This window comes from Sinocyclocheilus anshuiensis, unplaced genomic scaffold (assembly GCF_001515605.1).
Source record: "Sinocyclocheilus anshuiensis isolate Anshui unplaced genomic scaffold, SAMN03320099.WGS_v1.1 scaffold326, whole genome shotgun sequence".
In the NCBI taxonomy this organism is placed as follows: Eukaryota; Metazoa; Chordata; class Actinopteri; order Cypriniformes; family Cyprinidae; genus Sinocyclocheilus; species Sinocyclocheilus anshuiensis.
Window position 1 is genome coordinate 402,528 of NW_015546098.1, and position 19,402 is coordinate 421,929.

The window sequence follows — 19,402 nt, forward strand, 5'->3', positions numbered from 1 at the left end:
TGCTTTGCAGGAGATGCAGAACATGTAAATCCTGTTTATACGAAAGCTGCTTTGTAAAATAAATCCTCTGTTTATTCACAACTTTGTTCTCCTATAAGGCACTGTAAATGAGTCTGGAGACCATAGGGATTTTTTCACTCATATGTTTGTCTAGAAATGTTAATCTATTTGTGTATAGCATTTATAATATCTCAATTTACAACGCATGTATAGATTGTCCGGTTTGTCTGAGAGATTTGTGTAAAATGTCACATGCAAATGTTTATCCCAACAGGTTGCTTAATGCGAACAAGATCAATTGTTTGCGCGTAGATTCTTTCCAAGACCTGCAGAATCTGAATCTTCTGTCACTTTATGACAACAAACTCCAGACCATTGTAAAGGGAACCTTCTCTTCTCTCCGAGCCATCCAAACACTGTGAGTTACTCTAAGTAACATTTGTTGCAAAATGATTGACACTCTGCTGTAGCTAAGATTTCAGAAAACAACAACAAAAACAAAAGAATACATTATATCTTGCAAGAGTGAATTGGCATTTTCATTCATCCCATCTGCTGCTTTTGTTGCCATCAGTGTTGTAAATTTTAACTGATGGAATATAAAATAAGAACAATTCAGATAATAAGTTATCTAGAATTATTTAACACTTTGATTCATAGTTTAAGTAATTCAGATGGATCGCATATATACACATTGTTTTTGACTATCTTCTGAGGGGTTCTTACTTTTAGACTACTTGACTAGTAAGTTACAAAAAAAAATAATATATATATATACATACAGTATACACTGATTTGTGGTGTTATTGATTTCTAAAGACTGGTTGGAAATCAAGAGATTAATCATGATAATTTTATTTTATTGAAAGCTCTTATTTTAAACATTAAGGAATAAAACAAAAGTGCAAATTTTATATATCAATTAATTTTTTGGTTGTCGTATAAATATCATCTCTTTATAATGTCATGTTTGAACAACTCTTGGTATGGAATATTAGGCCCATGTATGAGCAATTCCATTCAGTCATATTTCAGGCTGGTCAAAAATTTGAGTGTACTCTATTTGGTTTGTCAAGAAATAGCACACCTTAACTATGACCGTCATTCATAATTTTCTTAAATATTTTATATTTATCAGTCATTTGGCCCAGAACCCCTTCATGTGTGACTGCCATTTGAAGTGGTTAGCTGACTACCTGCAAGACAACCCGATTGAGACCAGCGGAGCTCGATGCACCAGTCCCCGCCGCCTTGCTAACAAACGCATCGGCCAGATCAAGAGCAAAAAGTTCCGCTGTTCAGGTACATACACGCATGTGTGTCATTTTTGGTAATTTGCCAGACTTGCTTGCAGACGCTGAGTTGTTTGACCCTACTCTTCCGGTCTGTTCCTGACCTTGGACTTTAGTGTCAGGAATGTGTGTATGTGTTTAGGGGTGGAAACTTCTTAGTCAGCTTTCACTTATACGACAAAGTCCTGAGGGTCTCAGAATGAGTTATCTTCTCCTGTAAGCAGATTATAAATCAGAATGCAAATGTGTGTGTGTGTGTGTGGGGGGGGTATTATTAGTTTAGTGGTTGTCAGTTGAGTATTGATCGCTGTGGGGTTGTAAATGAGCAGGATTCTCTGATCAATATACATATTCATTTATTGATCCACACACACACACACACACACACACACACACACACACACACACACACGCACACACACACACACTCACACACACACAGCCTTCCTCTCAGTTCTCTGTGTATCTCTCTTTGTTTAGCTAAAGAACAATATTTTATACCAGGTATGTTCAGCTACTAAACATTTTGTCTGTGTGTGTACTGCATAAAAACCTTTGGACTAATACACTAATGCATGCAAATTACATGCATATTATCATACAGATAAAAAAAACTTTTGTGCACAATTAAAGATCCAGAATGCTAGAGAAACAGACTGCTTGAAGTACACAAGTGTGCTGCTTTGAGTTTTTTGCTGTATTTGCAAAGAAGAGCTACACATAATGGTGCTTTGTTCTTGTGTAGCACGTGGGTAAATGACAATGCTCTTTTTTTTTGTCAGAATCTAATAATTTATTCAAAAATACATTATAAACGCAGTTCACACATACAGTTACTTGAATATACCTCTTCTATTGTGAAAAAAAACAGCAGCAGTTGATTAAAATTCAAAACTTTTAAATAGTTTACATTTAAATTTGAATTGATGTTTTGAAAATTCAAATGTCAGGATAAAACAGATATCCTGATATCTTAATAAAGAATATGCCTCATTAAAAATTTACATTGTCTTTAAAATGCTTTTAATATATTTAGACATTTAATAAATGTTTTTACAGTAATTAAATGTATGCATTTCCTAAAAATGATATATAAAACAACATGAATACTAAGAACTTGGCATGTGTTTAAATCAAACTACTTATACAGTATGATGGTTATACATGAAGTTGTTAGATGAGCAAACACACAAAGGCGCTTGAGTCTAGTGTTTATTTGCTATCAGATGGTCACACGATCAGTTTCACTCTTGCTGTGTGCATGCTCACAAATAGCACACAGTGGCATGGATCTGAAACACAGGTTTTCCAGAATTCGCCAGCGTGAGGGTTTGATTGTTTGAGTGTATTACATATTCTCTCTTCCTTTCTCGCACACACACTCAGGGATTCATCATATCAATAAGTGTAAGTAACTGGCACATGACCGATAAGGTGTCACCCTACAAGCCCCTCCCCCTCAACCCCAACCAATCACAGACCAGGACCCCAAATATATGTGAAAATGTGCTCAGAGGTTAATGAAACACAGAGTGTGACTGGAATATGTATGTGTGTGTTTGACCGTGTGTATAACTCCTAGTTCATGTGTTTATTTACCGTACAACAGCTGCAATGTTCCTGCCACACTCTTCTGTTTCTCTCTTCTCTTTTTCCCCACATCTCTCCTCTCTCTGTTACTCTCTCTCTCTCCATTACTCCTACTAGTTTATCCCAGCTAAACAAAGTAGTATCTCATTCTTTATCTTTGTTTCTCTTTCTCTCTCTGTGTCTTGTGGAGGAAATTCAGCGGGGTTTTCCTTTGTGCTTGATCTAACCATGTGGTTGCAGACTCGGACTAATACATGGTTCTGTCAAGCACCATGGAAGGTCTTGCAGCATCTACAGCATGGCAAGCAACAAGAGACAACCTTGGTGTGTGTGTGTGTGTGTGTGTGTTTGTCTTTGTATGGATGTGCAGTTAAGAATATGTGTATCGTCTTTGTCCCCCTTATAAGTGTGTGTGTGTGTGTGTGTGTGTGTACACAACACTCTAAAGCCATGGCTAGTACATCAGCATGGCTTTATGTGTTGTTAAAAATGATAATCCCGATAGCATGTTGCCATGGTGATAACTGAGTTTCCTCTGGTCTAGCACAATTAACTTTAACGTCCTCCCTCCCAGTGGTCCTCTACTTTTACCACTCTACCTTTCCACCCAGACTCCTTCAAGCCTACTCTTCTCCTTCTCTCTTTCTCTCTGTCCTCTATTTCTCTCATACACTCTCTTTTTGTGATTGTGTGGTGTGTAATGGTGTATGGTTATGTGTGTAGGTGTGGAGGACTACCGGTCGAAACTAGGTGGGGATTGCTTCGCAGACCTGGCCTGCCCAGAGAAGTGTCGCTGTGAAGGAACCACAGTGGACTGCTCTGGACAAAAGCTCACAAAGATCCCGGACCACATACCTCAATATACAGCAGAACTGTGAGTGTCTCTCTCTCTTTTGAGGTTTAGTTCAGCCAAAAATTAAAATTCTGTCTTCACTTACTCACCAAACATTGTTTACTCGTTCCGAACCCATCTTCATCCATCTTTGAAACAGAAATTAAGATATTTTTATTTAAACCTGTCCCTCCATTGAAAGTTCATTCCAACAAAACTTTGAGATTGTAAAAGAAATCCAGTGAGGTTTGTTCTCGCATTTTATACAAGCCAGTTGAGCTTCCTCAATAATCAATGAGGTTTGCTCTCGTGCATCAAACACATCTGAGCTCACGCTTACCATATTTGACGTTCTCTATGTGTGAGTGTTTGTCAATGTTAAAATGTGAATAAAAGCCTAAATTAAATCTGTTCATCATGTAAAGCATTCTTTTCTTTCCTTTCCTTTCCTTTTCTTTTTTAGTGAACATGCAGGCACATTTCTGTTAGCACACTTTGATGTTTTATCACTTTCAATGTGAATCTTCAGTAAATAATTTTCAGTAGTCCTTGAACTTTTAATTTTTTGTGTCTCATTACTGAATCTACACACCCAATAAATATTTTTCTTATATAAATTGGAGCAGAAAGTTTTCATAGCTTTTGCCAGTTATGGCAAAAAAAAATAAAAAAATAAATATATATATATATATATATATATAATATGTCATATATATAAAGCAATTATGGCTCTTCAGATGGATTAAACAGCTTGATTCATATGGATTGCCATGATTTTGTCTGGACTTTTACGATGTCTAGACTAATTTTGGCGGACTGGACTTTCAATGGAGGTACAGAAATCCTTTATCCTAGTCAGAAATTAGAAATAACAACAACAACAATAATAATAACTGTATTTTAAAGATTAATTCTTATGGTTCTTATGGATTTAGAACGTCATGGTGAATAATTGATGACAGAATGTTTTGGTGAACTATCCCTATTTGCATCCAGTCCTCCACTACAAAAAACACTACAAAAGTTTGTTAATAAAGAGGCGAAATAATACAATTAAATTAAATTAAGCTTTGTGTTAAATTGTGAATGGTGCACAACCTTGCTATAAATTATTACTTATAAACAGGGATGCACATAAGTTTTTCAGTCTGGTTCTCATGAGAGCTCCTGGAGATTTGGTTTGGTGCTCACACTGCACATATTGTGGCCCATTAAATATAACTACAAAAAAATTATATAATTCATAATAGTAATAATAGTATTATCGCATTTTATTTATTTTGTTTTTATTTTAAATAAAGTAAATTTAATTGAAATAAAAAGTAAAATTATTTTATAGTACACTTAAAAATACAATGCTAATTTTTACATTTTCATTTATTCCTTTTTTTATATGAATTTTCATAATTTTCAAACCTAAAATCGGCAAGCTTTTATTTTGGTGGGTTGCCAGCAAGTAAATATGTGACCCTGGAGCACAAAAGCAGTCTTAAGTCACTGGGGTATATTTTGTAGCAATAGCCAAAAATACATTTAAAGGTGCTTTTCTCAATATTTAGATTTTTTTGCACCCTCAGATTCCAGATTTCCAAATAGTTGTATCTCAGCCAAATATTGTCCTATCCTAACAAACCAGAGTCACATATATGTGCTGCTGGTTTTAGCTAGCTCTGCCGAGTGAAGCACGTCAGTGAATGAAATGTCACAGTTTCACATTTTGCCTAGATTCATGCTTTCAGATCGAATGGAAATTTTATGCAGTATTACAGTTAGTCGATCTAAATGGTGCTCTGAACTTATTTACCCAGCACATTTTTATTTTGGTCGCACCTGCGCACCACTTAGAGTATGTGCATCCCTGCTTATAAACATATAAATGCATACAGATTCATTCATCAATAAATAATTTACTTGCGTGTTGTGTGTTTGATTTGTTTTCCATGCAGCCGCTTGAACAATAATGAATTTACAGTGCTGGAGGCTACAGGAATCTTTAAGAAGCTTCCTCAATTGCGCAAAATGTAAGTCTCTTTCTGTGTCATTGTTATCTGTCATTACACAGTTTAGGCGACCATCACTTAAATTACCTTGGCAACTTGCTTTGTTTTACAGTAACCTCAGTAACAATAAGATCACAGATATTGAGGAGGGCACATTTGAGGGGGCCAGTGGAGTGAATGAACTCATACTGACGAGCAACCGCTTAGAGAGCGTCCACTACAGCATGCTGAAAGGCCTTGGCGGTCTCCGCACACTGTGAGTATCACATGCTTGCACACCCCAATGAATAACTTGACTGAACTTCAGGGTAGTGCATGCACCGTGCATGCAAAATTTGTATCTAGGTATGATTCTATTCTCTGGTGTGTGCACCTTGGTTTGTGTTTTCCAAACCGAATCTCATTTGGAGCTTCTGGCTGTTTTAAACGATTGTATGTGTGTGTTTGTCATGTGTAGGATGTTGAGGAGTAACAAGATAAGCTGTGTCAATAACAGTAGTTTTACTGGTCTGAGTTCTGTGAGGCTGCTCTCCCTCTATGATAACCTGATCACCTCCATGTCCCTGGGAGCCTTTGACACACTGCATTCCCTCTCAACACTGTGAGTATCAAACCAGAGTATCAACAAAGTGTTTTGTTTTGTTTCAGCACTGTTCCAAAACCGAGTTAGCTGCCTAAATAGGTGACTGTCTTCTAAGGGAACATCCTCATCTAAATAGCCCGTTCACTCCATAATTATATTCAATGCTGGGTAATAACTAATTACATGTATTCTGGATTACGTAATCAGATTCCAAAAATAACATTCTTGTAATTGGATTATATTACATTTTAAAATACTCGTAATCAGACTACATTTACTTTTTTGATTACATACTATTTACACAATAGCAATAAATTATTCATAATTGATTGATTCTCCATAATTATTCCTTTCATCTTTTGAATTTACCTTTCTATATCTTTCTATTTACTTGAAGTTAATAATAATTAAGTAACGCATTTGCATGTTTACGGCTGTTGGTTAATGGTCACAGGACATGCAAAAAATATGTCATCTTTTAAGTAAACGATTTATTTCGATTGTTGTTCATTTAAAATTATTGATTTGTATTATTTAATTAATTATTAGCACTTACCACGAACCTTGATATCATGTAATGTTCAATGCACTTCATGTTGTTAATATATTTTCATTCTCTTTTTGTATTTTTAATATCAATATGCTACAAGATTATCCTTTTTAAATCAATGTGATAGATAAGTTAGGTCAAAAGTAATCTAACGTAATCAAAAAGTACTCTGATTACATTACCTAAAATGTGTAATGTAATTTAGAATCAGTAACAGACTACAATTTTCAAGTAATCTACCCAGCACTGTAAATTATATAGCATCCACACCAATAATAAATCATTAATAATTATCATTATCATTCTACATAAACAGAAACTCAAACACAAAAAACTGGACTATATAATGTCGCTTATAATGTTAACAAGATTTTAACATCATCATTTAGAAGTAGTAGGTTATTTTCGGTCCTGTTTTTGATCCAATATAGTCGGCACAGCATCGTCTTTTAGTTTCAATCTCTCTGAAAATCCTGTCGAATTATGTCTCGTTTAAACATGTATCCGTGATCAAATGAAGTGCACAAAGGACTTACTGACGTGATCTGGAACTTGATAAAAAACAAAGTTCATCCACTCTTTCCTAATGTTGGGATCAGAAGGAAGGCGATGCAAAGACTGTGTTTTTCCGCTGCTAAAGAGGCAGTGATGCAGAAACAGGCGTTGATCTTCTTCTGCAGAGGCAGGCTTTCATATGATGTGATAATGTGAGAAATTCAGAAACGAGTCGTTTTAGCAGCTTGGCTTCAATATAAGCTGTTTTTAGACTAACTAGAAAGTTTTGAATTCTGAAACTTACAGGATGTTTTATAGCACAATGACCAAAAGATCAAGGATAACTTGATTTCTCAATTCATGACCCCTTTAATGTTGTCTGCCTTTTTAAGACGGTAGTGTGCCTCCGTGGGCAGCTCATTAGGTTTTCAAACATAGCATTCGGTTGTAAGCTTTTGCTAAATATTCGCTGCATAATTTTTCCATTATATGTTCTTACAGGAACTTGCTGGCTAATCCGTTTAACTGTAATTGTCATCTGGCCTGGCTGGGGGAATGGCTTCGTAAGAAACGGATCGTTACGGGAAACCCTCGCTGTCAGAGCCCATACTTTCTTAAGGAGATCCCTATTCAAGATGTAGCCATTCAAGACTTTGCCTGCGAAGACGGTATGGCTATGAGTGTGTGTGGGGGTGTTTAATACATATGCATGTGTGTAAGAAGATCTTGTTTCTAGCTCTTAATAGGGCTCTGATAAGATCTGCTATGCAGTGTTATCTTTCCAAGCAAGCTTACAAAAACAGTCACCCCTGCATATCTTCACATCAGAAAGCTCATTTGAGATCATTCTCGACATGTGATAAATTAGAACATTAGCATGCTGATTAATTTTCTGTGTGTGTGTGTGTGTGTGTGTGTGTGTGTGTGTGTGCAGGTAATGATGAGAATAGCTGTTCGCCCCTGGCTCGCTGTCCTGCCGAGTGCTCGTGTTTGGATACGGTGGTTCGCTGCAGTAATAAAGGACTTAAGCTTTTACCCAAAGGCATTCCTAAAGACGTTACAGAACTGTGAGTGTGCACAAAAACACTATGGCCACAAACCTCGCAGCAATTTCATAATAAATGGCTATTTTAAACAATCCCCTTATCGGATCCAGGCACACGTTTTTTTGTAAACCCAGCTGTCTCCAACCACATACTTGACGTCTGAAACAATACACGGCTGCTATATATACGTCTTTGAAGTTTCTCCTATTACACTGTTGCTAATGTGCTATTTCCTCTGCGTTTGAGTAATAACTTGTTTGTCCTTTTCTGATAGCTATCTCGATGGCAACCAGTTCACGCAAGTCCCTCTGGAACTATCCAATTATAAACACCTCACTCTCATGTAGGTACAGCCCTCTCTGGAGTCAGCCAATCACAAATACTTCACAGTTATCAGTTAAAACCAGCCAATCATAGCAGACCTGTACATATGGTGTTTGATCCATTTTCTCATCCAGCCATTGCCAGAAAATCCGAAAGTTTGTAGCTGTATTTATTTTGGCTTTTCCTCTTATTTCCTGCACTATGAGAACAATAGTCCATCTCCACCAAGCATACCGAATGAATTAAGCACTAATTAACAGCGAGCATTATACAGTACACACGCAAAATGCAAATTCATCAATTAAATGAGTGATAGCTAATTTTTTTCAGTCTACATTACTGTTAAGTATTTATTTTATGCGCATAAAGAATGATCAAAATCTTTGAAATATGGTTTTAAATAATTCATAAGACTGCCAATGGTTTTTGTAGGTTTATAACATTTTAACATATTGTATTATTTTGATGAATGCAAATTAAATAGGCTTAGAAATCAGACCCACACAGAAAAGTCCTTTCATGCATCAAGGCTGTTGAATGCTTCTGTATGTTGTATTTTGACTTCATGCCTAATGCATAACTATTGTACATGATTGGTGTTTGCTGTTTGCAGTTTTAAAGGTCACTGCATTGATAAGTTCAGTCATTTGAGTGTCTTTAACATGGAGGTTCACGTGTGCGTTGTCTTATACCATGCATTAAACCAAGTAATGGAAAGTGTAATAAGTAATTCCTTGCAATCTGGGTTAATTTTATTGAAATATTCCATCCAAAAAGTCAGTTTATCTTTAAAACAAACAATGTAATGTTTGTTTATTTAACAAAATTAAATAATCCTAAATATAAAGAATCTTGTGCTTTTTAGTGCTGTGCAACATTTTGTTATTGCAGTTTACCCTAAATGTTGGCTTTAAGTGTTTGATTTTCTTGTGGCTCATAATAACACTCTGCCTTTGTGTGTGTGTGTGTGTGTGTGTGTGTGTGTTTTCTTGCAGTGATTTGAGTAATAACCAGATGAGCACATTGTCCAACCACAGCTTCAGTAACATGTCTGAGCTGCTCACCCTGTGAGTGTCAACATGATCTATGGCTTCAGATTGTGTCTGTGTGTGTTTTTATGGTTGTGTATGTCTGTAGCTGTGCATTGTGCTTGTGTGAATTTTAACAGTTTTATATTTTGTGCAGTATGTGTTTTTCAGTATGTGTATGAAGTTATTTTTTTACCACCACTTTTAGACACATTTTACTACACTTTTGACCTACAATAACTGTTATTAACTTAACTATTTAAGTTATCTTTGTTTCAGTAATTTATTTTGCAAAATTCACTTTTGCATGGCCTGACGCTTCTGTGCAAACATTGTAATATCTTTTGTTTCATCCCAGAATATTAAGCTACAACAGACTGCAGTGTATTCCTGTTAAAGCTTTCGACGGCCTCAAGTCTCTGCGCCTCTTGTGAGTACCTCATTGATGTGTGTGTCTTTGCTATTAGACTTTGATTTATGTGTTTTGGACTCTCTTGGATGGCTTAATTTCTCTCTTCTCTCTGCAGGTCTCTCCATGGTAATGATATTGCTGTGATCCCAGATGGAGCTTTCAAAGATCTGTCCTCGCTCTCCCACCTGTAAGTACCTCAGAATGAACACACACACACACACACACACACACACACACACACACACAAGCACTTATGAGTGCACCAAATAGGTTTTGACAGCTGGATGTACTTTGGTTCTTTCTTTTACTCTCACACAAACACACTGAAACACTTTCTCTGTCTGAACTTGGGGTTCTGCAGCCACAGATTGCTTGAGTTCTCGGTCTCCCATGATGACCCTTTTTTTTAATAAATCCCATAGATCAATTTCACAAGTGTAATTATGACTGACAGCCGAGTAGAACAAATCTATAGAGTGCTGTACACAAGATTGTCAAGCAACCAATATAATAATGTTTATTGTTTATATAAATAATACATTTATATAAAAAAATACTATTTATTAAAACCAAATCACATCAAAGTCACATTAGGTGTGTGCTTTTTATTTATTTTATTTAAGTTTTGTTTTATTTTTATTTTTAATGTTTCTTTATGAAGTTTGACATGCTGAATACGAAAAACACATTACGTTTTGTGTATCATTAACAGCGCTCAGGAAAACTAAAAACATATGTTGACACTTATACAAGATTATCTGTTATTACTCATGCATACTGTAAAAATGATAATACTGAGCTATCAACAACAGTTTAACATAAACAGTTAGCAAAAGCGAGTCGTCCAAAACTTCAGAAGTGTACGTCGGATGATTTTTGCCTGTTATGACTGGAATGATCCAGAAAGCACTAGAATATTACAGAATATTACAGAATGTTACAGAAACTAATAGAATGTTCCCATCCTTGCAAAAGCAAAATATCTTAAAAAAATAAATATATCTGCAAAATTTGTACAAAAACTTCTCTGTACTAAACCAATGTTTCATAATTAATGATAGAAGTTCTAAAATTTTCCTGACCTAAATATTTACCAAAATGCTACGTGAAAATAAATAGTACAATAATAATCAGCACCACAGAATTACAGAAGAACCATCAAAAATTTAAGTCAAACTAATTTTTGTTACATTGTGTTATTTTTTCATCATCCACATTTTTGGGGAAGACGTGTAATATGTGTGTGTTTCCTGCAGGGCTCTGGGAGCAAACCCTCTGTACTGTGATTGTCACATGCAGTGGCTCTCTGACTGGGTAAAGAGCGGCTACAAGGAGCCTGGAATTGCACGGTGTACCGGTCCTGGAGAGATGACCGACAAACTGCTGCTGACTACACCCTCTAAAAAATTGACATGCACAGGTAAACCCACCCGTGCACTTTAGACACACTCATCCTGTCACAGAGAGGGCATTAGTACTAACTCTAACACTAGCTAATATGCTCTGATGTTAATATTGTAAGTAATGTGTTTGATTGGTACATTTGTAGAGGTGCCGGGGACTTGTGGTTTTCCTGTGCCAGGTAAGCAAGTCAATAAGAGCCCAGTCTGAGCTCTTAAACCCCGGCCCCCTGTATCTGCCACCCAACCTTTCCTCAGGTTTAAAGTGACCTCTTTGACCTGTATTGGTTTGTGATGCCTTACCTGTTCAATCCTATGTGTGTTTGTAAGTCTGTGCTTGTTATGTTTCTGTTTGTGCGTATAACATGTTGTGTAATTACTTTGTCCTCTGTATTTTACATAGGTCCGGTGGTTGTAAGCATTTTGGCAAAATGTAACCCTTGTTTATCCAACCCCTGCAAGAATGACGGAACCTGCAGTAACCATCCCGTCGATTTTTACAGATGCACCTGTCCATATGGTTTTAAGGTATGTACACCCTTAAACACAAACAAGAGCATCTCATTAGTGGTCTTGCTAATGTATTAAAGGGATGCGATTTCAAGTTTCCCTTTCTCTTTGGAGTGTTACAAGCTGATTGTAAATACACAAAATAATGATCTTTAAAATAGCATCATATGACCCTTTGAACTTTGTATGCACAACCTTTTGTGTTATATTTGTACAAGATGAGATGGTGTGGTTTGTTTGAGGAAAGGGGTGCTAATACTTTTTAAGACAGCAGACTTTTCACATGCCAGGCAGTAAAATGGCAAATACATAAAGTACCATAAACCAAATCCAAATTTGCACAGAAGTTTCATCTTGCTCTTTGGATGATTATCTCTTTCCCCACCATTGATGGAAGTTTCCGTCTTTCCGTGTTTTCACTGTTATACAGTAGGAGGCGCAATTACACATCTTCTGATAGAGTACTGAATGTCTGGATCAAAACAAAGCAAAGAAGAAGCAGAAACAAGCGGTTGCGTATGCAAGCAGATGCATATGTAAAATAACGCCATCATCAATCATTAAACAGCATGTAAATCAAAACTGCCTAACGTTACTGAATGAAATGTCGACTGAAGAAGTGTTTTAGGACTGTGAAGCTTTGGAAGTGATTGACTCCATCTGTGTTTTGATCATCGGTCTGAATCTGATCCAGACATAGTCTTTGACAAAAATGCCATTTTCTCAACTTTTTGTTCAAAATGTTGCTTTTTTTATGAAACTGACCCACATTCAAGTGTTGATGAAAAAAAGAAGGCATGAAGCTAGAATAAAACATTTGGTGTGTGTGTGTTTAAAAGCAGAGGCTCTGTTATTTTGACATATTGCATGTTCAGATATGAATGAAAATTCTGTGAAAATTATCAAAAATGCTGGCGGCAACTGGCAACTTTGAGCACACTGGCAGGGAGAGAGTTCACACGTATACTCATTTGTATAGAGTAACATTTGTACGTGAGGATATGCAAGTGTGAAAGACTGAAGCGTCAATGTGGATTTGTAATGCAACCTGTGTGTTCATTTAGGGCCAAGACTGCGAGGAACCGATTCATGCGTGCATCAGTAACCCTTGTCAGAATGGAGGCATCTGTCATCTGAAAGATGGAGAGGAGAACACTCACTGGTGAGACAGACCTTGATCATCGTCATCAGTGAAATGGCGTGTATATGAGACCAATCAAGAGCTCCTTTATTGTATTCAGGCCATGTTGAATGTGGCTTTCATTTAGTAAATCAAGTAAATGCTCAGATGTGTGTGTGTGTCCCTGTTGCTCCGGTAATGAATATACTTTATGGACAGAGTGTGTCTAATCTGTCTTAATCAGACTGAAGTGTCTGAAACTGATCTGAGCTCACTCATGCACTTAATCAGCCAATCAAGGGAGATGGTGAATAAGAAGAGTTTCATTTGAGAACCTCTGCTTTACATGTTGATTATATACTGTAATGTAATACACCAGACACGCACGATGCATAAAATAAGTTCTTCTGCCCCAGTTTAATGTGCAGAGACAACCGTAAGTAAGTCATTCATAGGGCAATTTCCCAAAGAGTGAAAACACTACAGCTCTTTTAATATATTCAGTCAACTTGGGGTTCAAACATGTGTGAATTTGGAACCTGATAATGTACTGATAAGCGTATTATCATAAATCATAAATGTAACTCACTATTACTAAATTTGAATTTAAACCAGCTTAAGTGAATGCTGCACTGTGTAGGGTATAAATCAATCTTCACTCACGCATACACACATAAAACACTTGCATGAACTTATGTAAGTAGTCGTACATATGTGTATAGCACTGAATGCTCATATAAACACTTATGTAATACTTACACATTCCAGTATGAAATGCAAACTGATATATCTAATGTTATTCACACATACATACATTACTGTTCAAAAGTTTGGGGTCGGGATGATTTTGTAATGTTTTTGAAAGATGTCTGTTATGCTCACCAAGGCTACATTTATGTGATAAAAAATACAGTAAAAACGGTAATATTGTGAAATATTATTATAATTTAAAATAACCATTTTCTGTTTTAAAATACATTAAAATGTAATTTATTTCTGTGATGCAAAGCTGAATTTTCAGCATCTTCAATGCCACATGATCCTTCAGAAATCATTCTAATATACTGATTTGCTGCTCATCAAGTTGATTAGTTTTTCGATTAGTTTAATGCATGCTTGCTGAATAAGAGTAACTTCTTCCAGAAAAATGTTTTACTGACCCCAAAACTGAAAAAAAGATGATGTGATAATTTCTAAGCACCTATACTTACACTTTTGTGATGAAATAGTAAAAAAATTGAAGCAGGGACCCAAACATATGTAGACAGACTGTGAGAGACATTTATAGAATAGCAACACTGCTCACAGAGTGAATTAAACGTTTCAAAAGAATTAAGAAGTCGTATTTGTGTATGTTCAGGTGTGTGTGTCCAGATGGATTTGAGGGCGACGAATGTGAGATAAATATCGATGATTGTGAAGATAATGACTGTGAGAATAACTCTACGTGTGTGGATGGGATCAACAACTACACCTGTCTCTGCTCACCTGAATACACAGGTAACCCACACAAACACAAGGACAGTCACGTGCGCAATGCTCTGTGTTCTCTGTGCTCTGTGTTTGATGCCAATGTGCTGCTTGAGCTAACATGCTAACATGTCAAATGCGTCCTCTGTATTTCTTTGTCTTTCTCTCGCTACTGGTTTCTCTTTTTCTACTAGCTGCTAATAATAATGAGGTGGAGAAAGGTTAGTTGACTCTTTCACTTCATCCTCCCATTGTCTGTCTCTTATCTTTGCTGTTTCTGGCTAGTGCGTCCTCGTTGCTTTCTAACGTATGAAACACACACACACTCATTGATGTTTCGCTGGCTGGTACTCTGTCAATAGAGCTGTATTGTATTGTTGTTCTTCAGAGTATTGGTATTTTGTCATCTTCCCCACTGTAAGATGATTAATCAGAGACTATCCTACACACGATGCGACTCTTGTTTTCTGTGACTATCCCTACACCTCCCACTCTTTCTGTCTGTTTATAATGTGTATGTGTGTGTGCAGGGGAGCTGTGTGAAGATAAACTGGATTTCTGCGCTTCAGAGCTAAACCTGTGTCAGCACGACTCGAAATGTATTCTAACCACTAAGGGATTCATGTAAGTCATTAAGATCCCCACTTGCCTGTATTATAGATTTAGCCTCAAACTATAAATCCACTTTCTTTACTTTCTTCACCTTCTTTACAGTTTGGCAAGAACTGTCTGATTTTCTGTCTAATAAATACAGTTGCACAGGTTTTTATTCATCCGTCTGGAAACAGCACTGTGTTTGAAAGTTACTAAACTGCTTTTGTCACATTTGCAAAGTTTGTAGAATGAAATCTTTTTTTTTTTTTTTTTTAATTCAAAGCTTTATAGAAAATAATTAAGATTAAGAAAGAAAGACTAACCACAAGTTGAACTCTGTGAAATATTTACATAAATATTTAGAAATTATATATATACTGCCACTCAAGTTTGGGATCAGTAATATTTTTTATGTTTTTAAAAGAAGTCTCTCATGCTCATCAAGGCTGCATTTATTTAATCAAAAATACAGAAAAAACAGTAATATTGTGAAATATTATTGCAATTTAAAGTAATAATTTTAATATACTTAAAAATATAATTTATTTCTGTGATCAAAGCTGAATTTTCAGCATCATTACTCCAGTCTTCAGTGTCACATGATCTTCAGAAATTACTCTAATATGCTGATGTATTATCAATGTTGGAGACAGTTATTTCTGCTTAATATTTTGTTTTTGAAACTGTGATACTTTTTCAGCATTCTTGGATGAATAAAAAGTAAAAAAAAAATATTTATTCAAAATAGAAATGTTTTCTAACAATATACAGTATTCAGTATTTCAGTATTCAGTATTTTTGAATACTGTTCAAAAGTTTGGAGAAAGAAATGCATACTTTTATTGTTAAAAAAGTGATTGTAAATACTTATATTGTTAGAAAATATTTTTACACACACACATATATACATACTGTACATATATACAGTACATATATATATATATATATATATATATATGTATGCAAAATTTCAGTAATTTTTTTTATCAAATAAATGCAAAGCCAAATAAAAGCCTGGTTCAGTATAAGAGACTTACTTCAAAAACAAAACAAAAATATTACTGATTCCAAACTTTTGAATGGTACAGTATTTGTATAATTTGTATATTATGGCTCGTCTCTCTCTCTCTCCTCTCCCTCTCTCATCTAAACTTTAATTTCATTCCTCTCTCCACCACACCAGAACAATCACTGTGTTAGAAACCATCAGGTGTGTGTGTGTGTGTGTGTGTGTGTGTTTCTCTGCTGATATGTGTGAGCAGCAGACCACATAAGTTCATTTGTGTGTTTTTATGCCCATTGGTGCAGATGTTAACACAACACTGGATCTGTGTGGAATGCAGCTGGAGTCTCTGAGGTTCTGCTCTGTGTTTGTGTTCTGATATTCCATTACAGCTCTCCCGTTGGGTTCACTATAAATAAATATATATAAATAAATATAGTTCCAAAGCGGTTTTACAGAAATGGATGATATACAACCCTCAGTGAGCAAACATAAAAGCACAAACTGTTCTTGAATGTTGAGGATGAAGAGAAATATTTTTTCTTTTTGTTAAAATTTTTTTCCTTTTTTCTACACTTTTCGACTTGCACCTTCTTTCGGCCCACTGGGGGTCCTTGTACCCCAGGATGAAATTACGATTCATGTCTGTGACGTAAATAAAGCTATTAGCTGTTGTAAAAATTTCTAATAATAAAAATGTCTGTATACAGAGGGAAAGAGAACTGTGCTTGTCAAGAAATTTCATGGACAAAAAAGATATTTATCGGAGTTAAAGGTGACAATATGAGTTTTAAGTGTTAAATGTGGTGATTTTGTGTGTTTGTGCAGGTGTGAGTGTACTCCAGGTTACACCGGGGAGCACTGTGAGGTGGATTTTGATGATTGTGCAGATAATAAGTGTAAAAACGGAGCTCAGTGTACTGATGCAGTGAATGGCTACACATGTGTGTGTCCAGAAGGGTACAGGTGAGCACACTACATTTATCAGGAACAGATCATCAGAGATAACCATGTGAAATACGGCTCTCACTGTGTGTGTGTGTGTGTGTGTGTAGTGGGTTGTTCTGCGAGTTCTCCCCTCCGATGGTCCTGCCGAGAACAAGTCCGTGTGACCACTATGACTGTGCCAATGGCGCACAGTGTGTTGTCAAGGACATGGATCCTGTGTGTCAGTGTCTCCATGGTTACGAGGGCGTGCACTGTGAGAAGCTGGTCAGCGTCAACTTCATCAATAGAGAATCGTTCCTGCAGATTCCCTCCAACCTCATTACAGAACAGGCCAATATATCACTACAGGTACAGCACACGCTTAAAGAGCATTCTGCTTGAGCGAGAGAGAGAGAGAGAGATCGAGCTAATTCTTCACTGAAGATGCACTCATGTGCTCTGTATGCATGTCATAGATCGCCACAGATGAGGACAATGGAGTGTTGCTGTATAAAGGAGACAATGAACACATTGCAGTGGAGCTCTACAGAGGACGACTGAGAGTCAGTTATGACTCCGGATCCTACCCCCCATCTGCCATCTACAGGTACACACACGTTTATACTGGGGTCACACTTTTACAGCACTGAAGATGGCTCATCCAATCAGAATTCAGAGTTGAAACTATCCATTTTAAAATAAGCTACATCTAAATCAGGACATATCCGTTTTCTTTTTTCAATTAAGTTCATTTATATTTACTGCGAACTTGATATACACACTACTGTTAAAAAGTTAAGATTTAAAAAAAAAGAAAAGAAATTAATACTTGTATTCAGCAAGGATGCATTTAAATTATAAAAAGTGATCAAGACAAAAATAATATTAAAAGTATAAAAAAAAAAAATGTTCTAATATAATATATTGTAAAAATAATATATTTTTTAAAATAATGTTGCATATAGTATTACTTATGGTATAAAATTTAGTGTTGCATTTTAAACATAGCTTACAGTAACTTGCACATTTCCATATTATTATATTTTCATAGTTCCTGTATGTATGATGGTTTAAATTCAAAGCCATTAAAATAATCATTATTTATTTACAGTGATATACGTTAGATTTTAATTTTACTTTGTATATTTGAATGTGGAAGCAACAGTGGAACATTAAACTGAAGTTTAGCTTTGGTTGATGTTTTCATTTTCACAGAAATTAAAGCATAATTGGCAAAGGGTTAGGGTGACAGACCTCCTAAAAAGCTTGTTTTTTTTTCTTTTTCTGTAGTAATGAAAAATCGTGCCTTTAGTCCTCTGAAGTCTAATCAGTTGCTCTCATTTAAGACGGTCAATAACTCAGCTCAGCTCAGGTCATATCTGCAGGTATTACCCTCACTGTTCACTTCTGCTCTCTCTCTCTAGTGTTGAGACTATAAATGATGGCAGTTTTCATGTAGTGGAGCTGGTGGCAAAGGATCAGTCTCTGTCTCTGTCTATTGATGGAGGAAGCCCCAAATCCATCAACACTGCCAGCAGTCCCGATCCAGGACCCAGCCCTGCTCCGCTTTATCTTGGTGGTATGTAAAACACACTCGCCTGTTTGAAAAGTGGTTAGTGCTGCTTCTAACCCTGGAATTAATTCACATCAATAAAAGAAAGAAAAAAAATTCTAATGTTATGTATGCTATCAAACAGAGTCAGAAATGAACTTTTCCAGTAAGGGGCAATATTTGCCCCCTGGGCCACTTTTTAAATTACCTTATTAATGCCAAATACTTAAAGGAACACTCCACTATTTTTGAAAATAGGCTCATTTTCCAACTCCCCTAGAGTTAAACAGTTGAGTTTTACCGTTTTCGAACCCATTCAGTCGATCTCCGGGTGTTCCTTTAAATTTAACCAATTACTTCAGGCAATCAGAATACTTTAAACGTTACCAGTAACCACAAACTGTTATAACTGTATATAGATTATACATTAAAAATGATGTAGGGCTGCAGCATTATGACAAAAATCATTATTGTCAATTATTGCTCTTGATGTTGTAATAATGATTATTAATATTGAATAATAGGGTGTATTAAAACATTTTTGTGTTTGGGGAGCCTCACATCATATTCACTTAAAGCAATAAGCCCCGTGAAGCCGTGGTTTACAGTGAATTTATAACAGCTAAGGGGCGTTGTTAGGTACGACGTGATGCGGAGTGCTTAAAACCCCCTTA

At 36.1% G+C, this 19,402-nt stretch overlaps 1 protein-coding gene across 11 annotated transcripts in view; it reads left to right on the forward strand.

The window, feature by feature from the left end:
* The window catches only part of LOC107700301 (slit homolog 2 protein-like), a 79,353-nt gene that overhangs the window by 54,836 nt on the left and 5,115 nt on the right, over positions 1-19,402 (forward strand). For 3 of the 11 annotated variants that reach the window (XM_016501914.1, XM_016501915.1, XM_016501923.1), the window contains 25 exons: positions 275-418; positions 1,139-1,302; positions 1,773-1,796; positions 2,679-2,699; positions 3,606-3,756; positions 5,661-5,735; positions 5,827-5,970; positions 6,172-6,315; positions 7,844-8,010; positions 8,277-8,409; positions 8,663-8,731; positions 9,708-9,779; positions 10,099-10,170; positions 10,268-10,339; positions 11,409-11,572; positions 11,702-11,734; positions 11,956-12,080; positions 13,127-13,224; positions 14,543-14,682; positions 14,847-14,873; positions 15,183-15,276; positions 17,078-17,215; positions 17,305-17,545; positions 17,653-17,783; positions 18,601-18,755. In XM_016501914.1, the coding sequence (XP_016357400.1) occupies positions 275-418; positions 1,139-1,302; positions 1,773-1,796; positions 2,679-2,699; positions 3,606-3,756; positions 5,661-5,735; positions 5,827-5,970; positions 6,172-6,315; positions 7,844-8,010; positions 8,277-8,409; positions 8,663-8,731; positions 9,708-9,779; positions 10,099-10,170; positions 10,268-10,339; positions 11,409-11,572; positions 11,702-11,734; positions 11,956-12,080; positions 13,127-13,224; positions 14,543-14,682; positions 14,847-14,873; positions 15,183-15,276; positions 17,078-17,215; positions 17,305-17,545; positions 17,653-17,783; positions 18,601-18,755 (2,798 nt within the window). The remainder of the gene's footprint in view (positions 1-274; positions 419-1,138; positions 1,303-1,772; positions 1,797-2,678; positions 2,700-3,605; positions 3,757-5,660; positions 5,736-5,826; positions 5,971-6,171; positions 6,316-7,843; positions 8,011-8,276; positions 8,410-8,662; positions 8,732-9,707; positions 9,780-10,098; positions 10,171-10,267; positions 10,340-11,408; positions 11,573-11,701; positions 11,735-11,955; positions 12,081-13,126; positions 13,225-14,542; positions 14,683-14,846; positions 14,874-15,182; positions 15,277-17,077; positions 17,216-17,304; positions 17,546-17,652; positions 17,784-18,600; positions 18,756-19,402) is intronic. The other 8 variants (XM_016501922.1, XM_016501924.1, XM_016501917.1 and 5 more) reach the window with 7 other exon arrangements.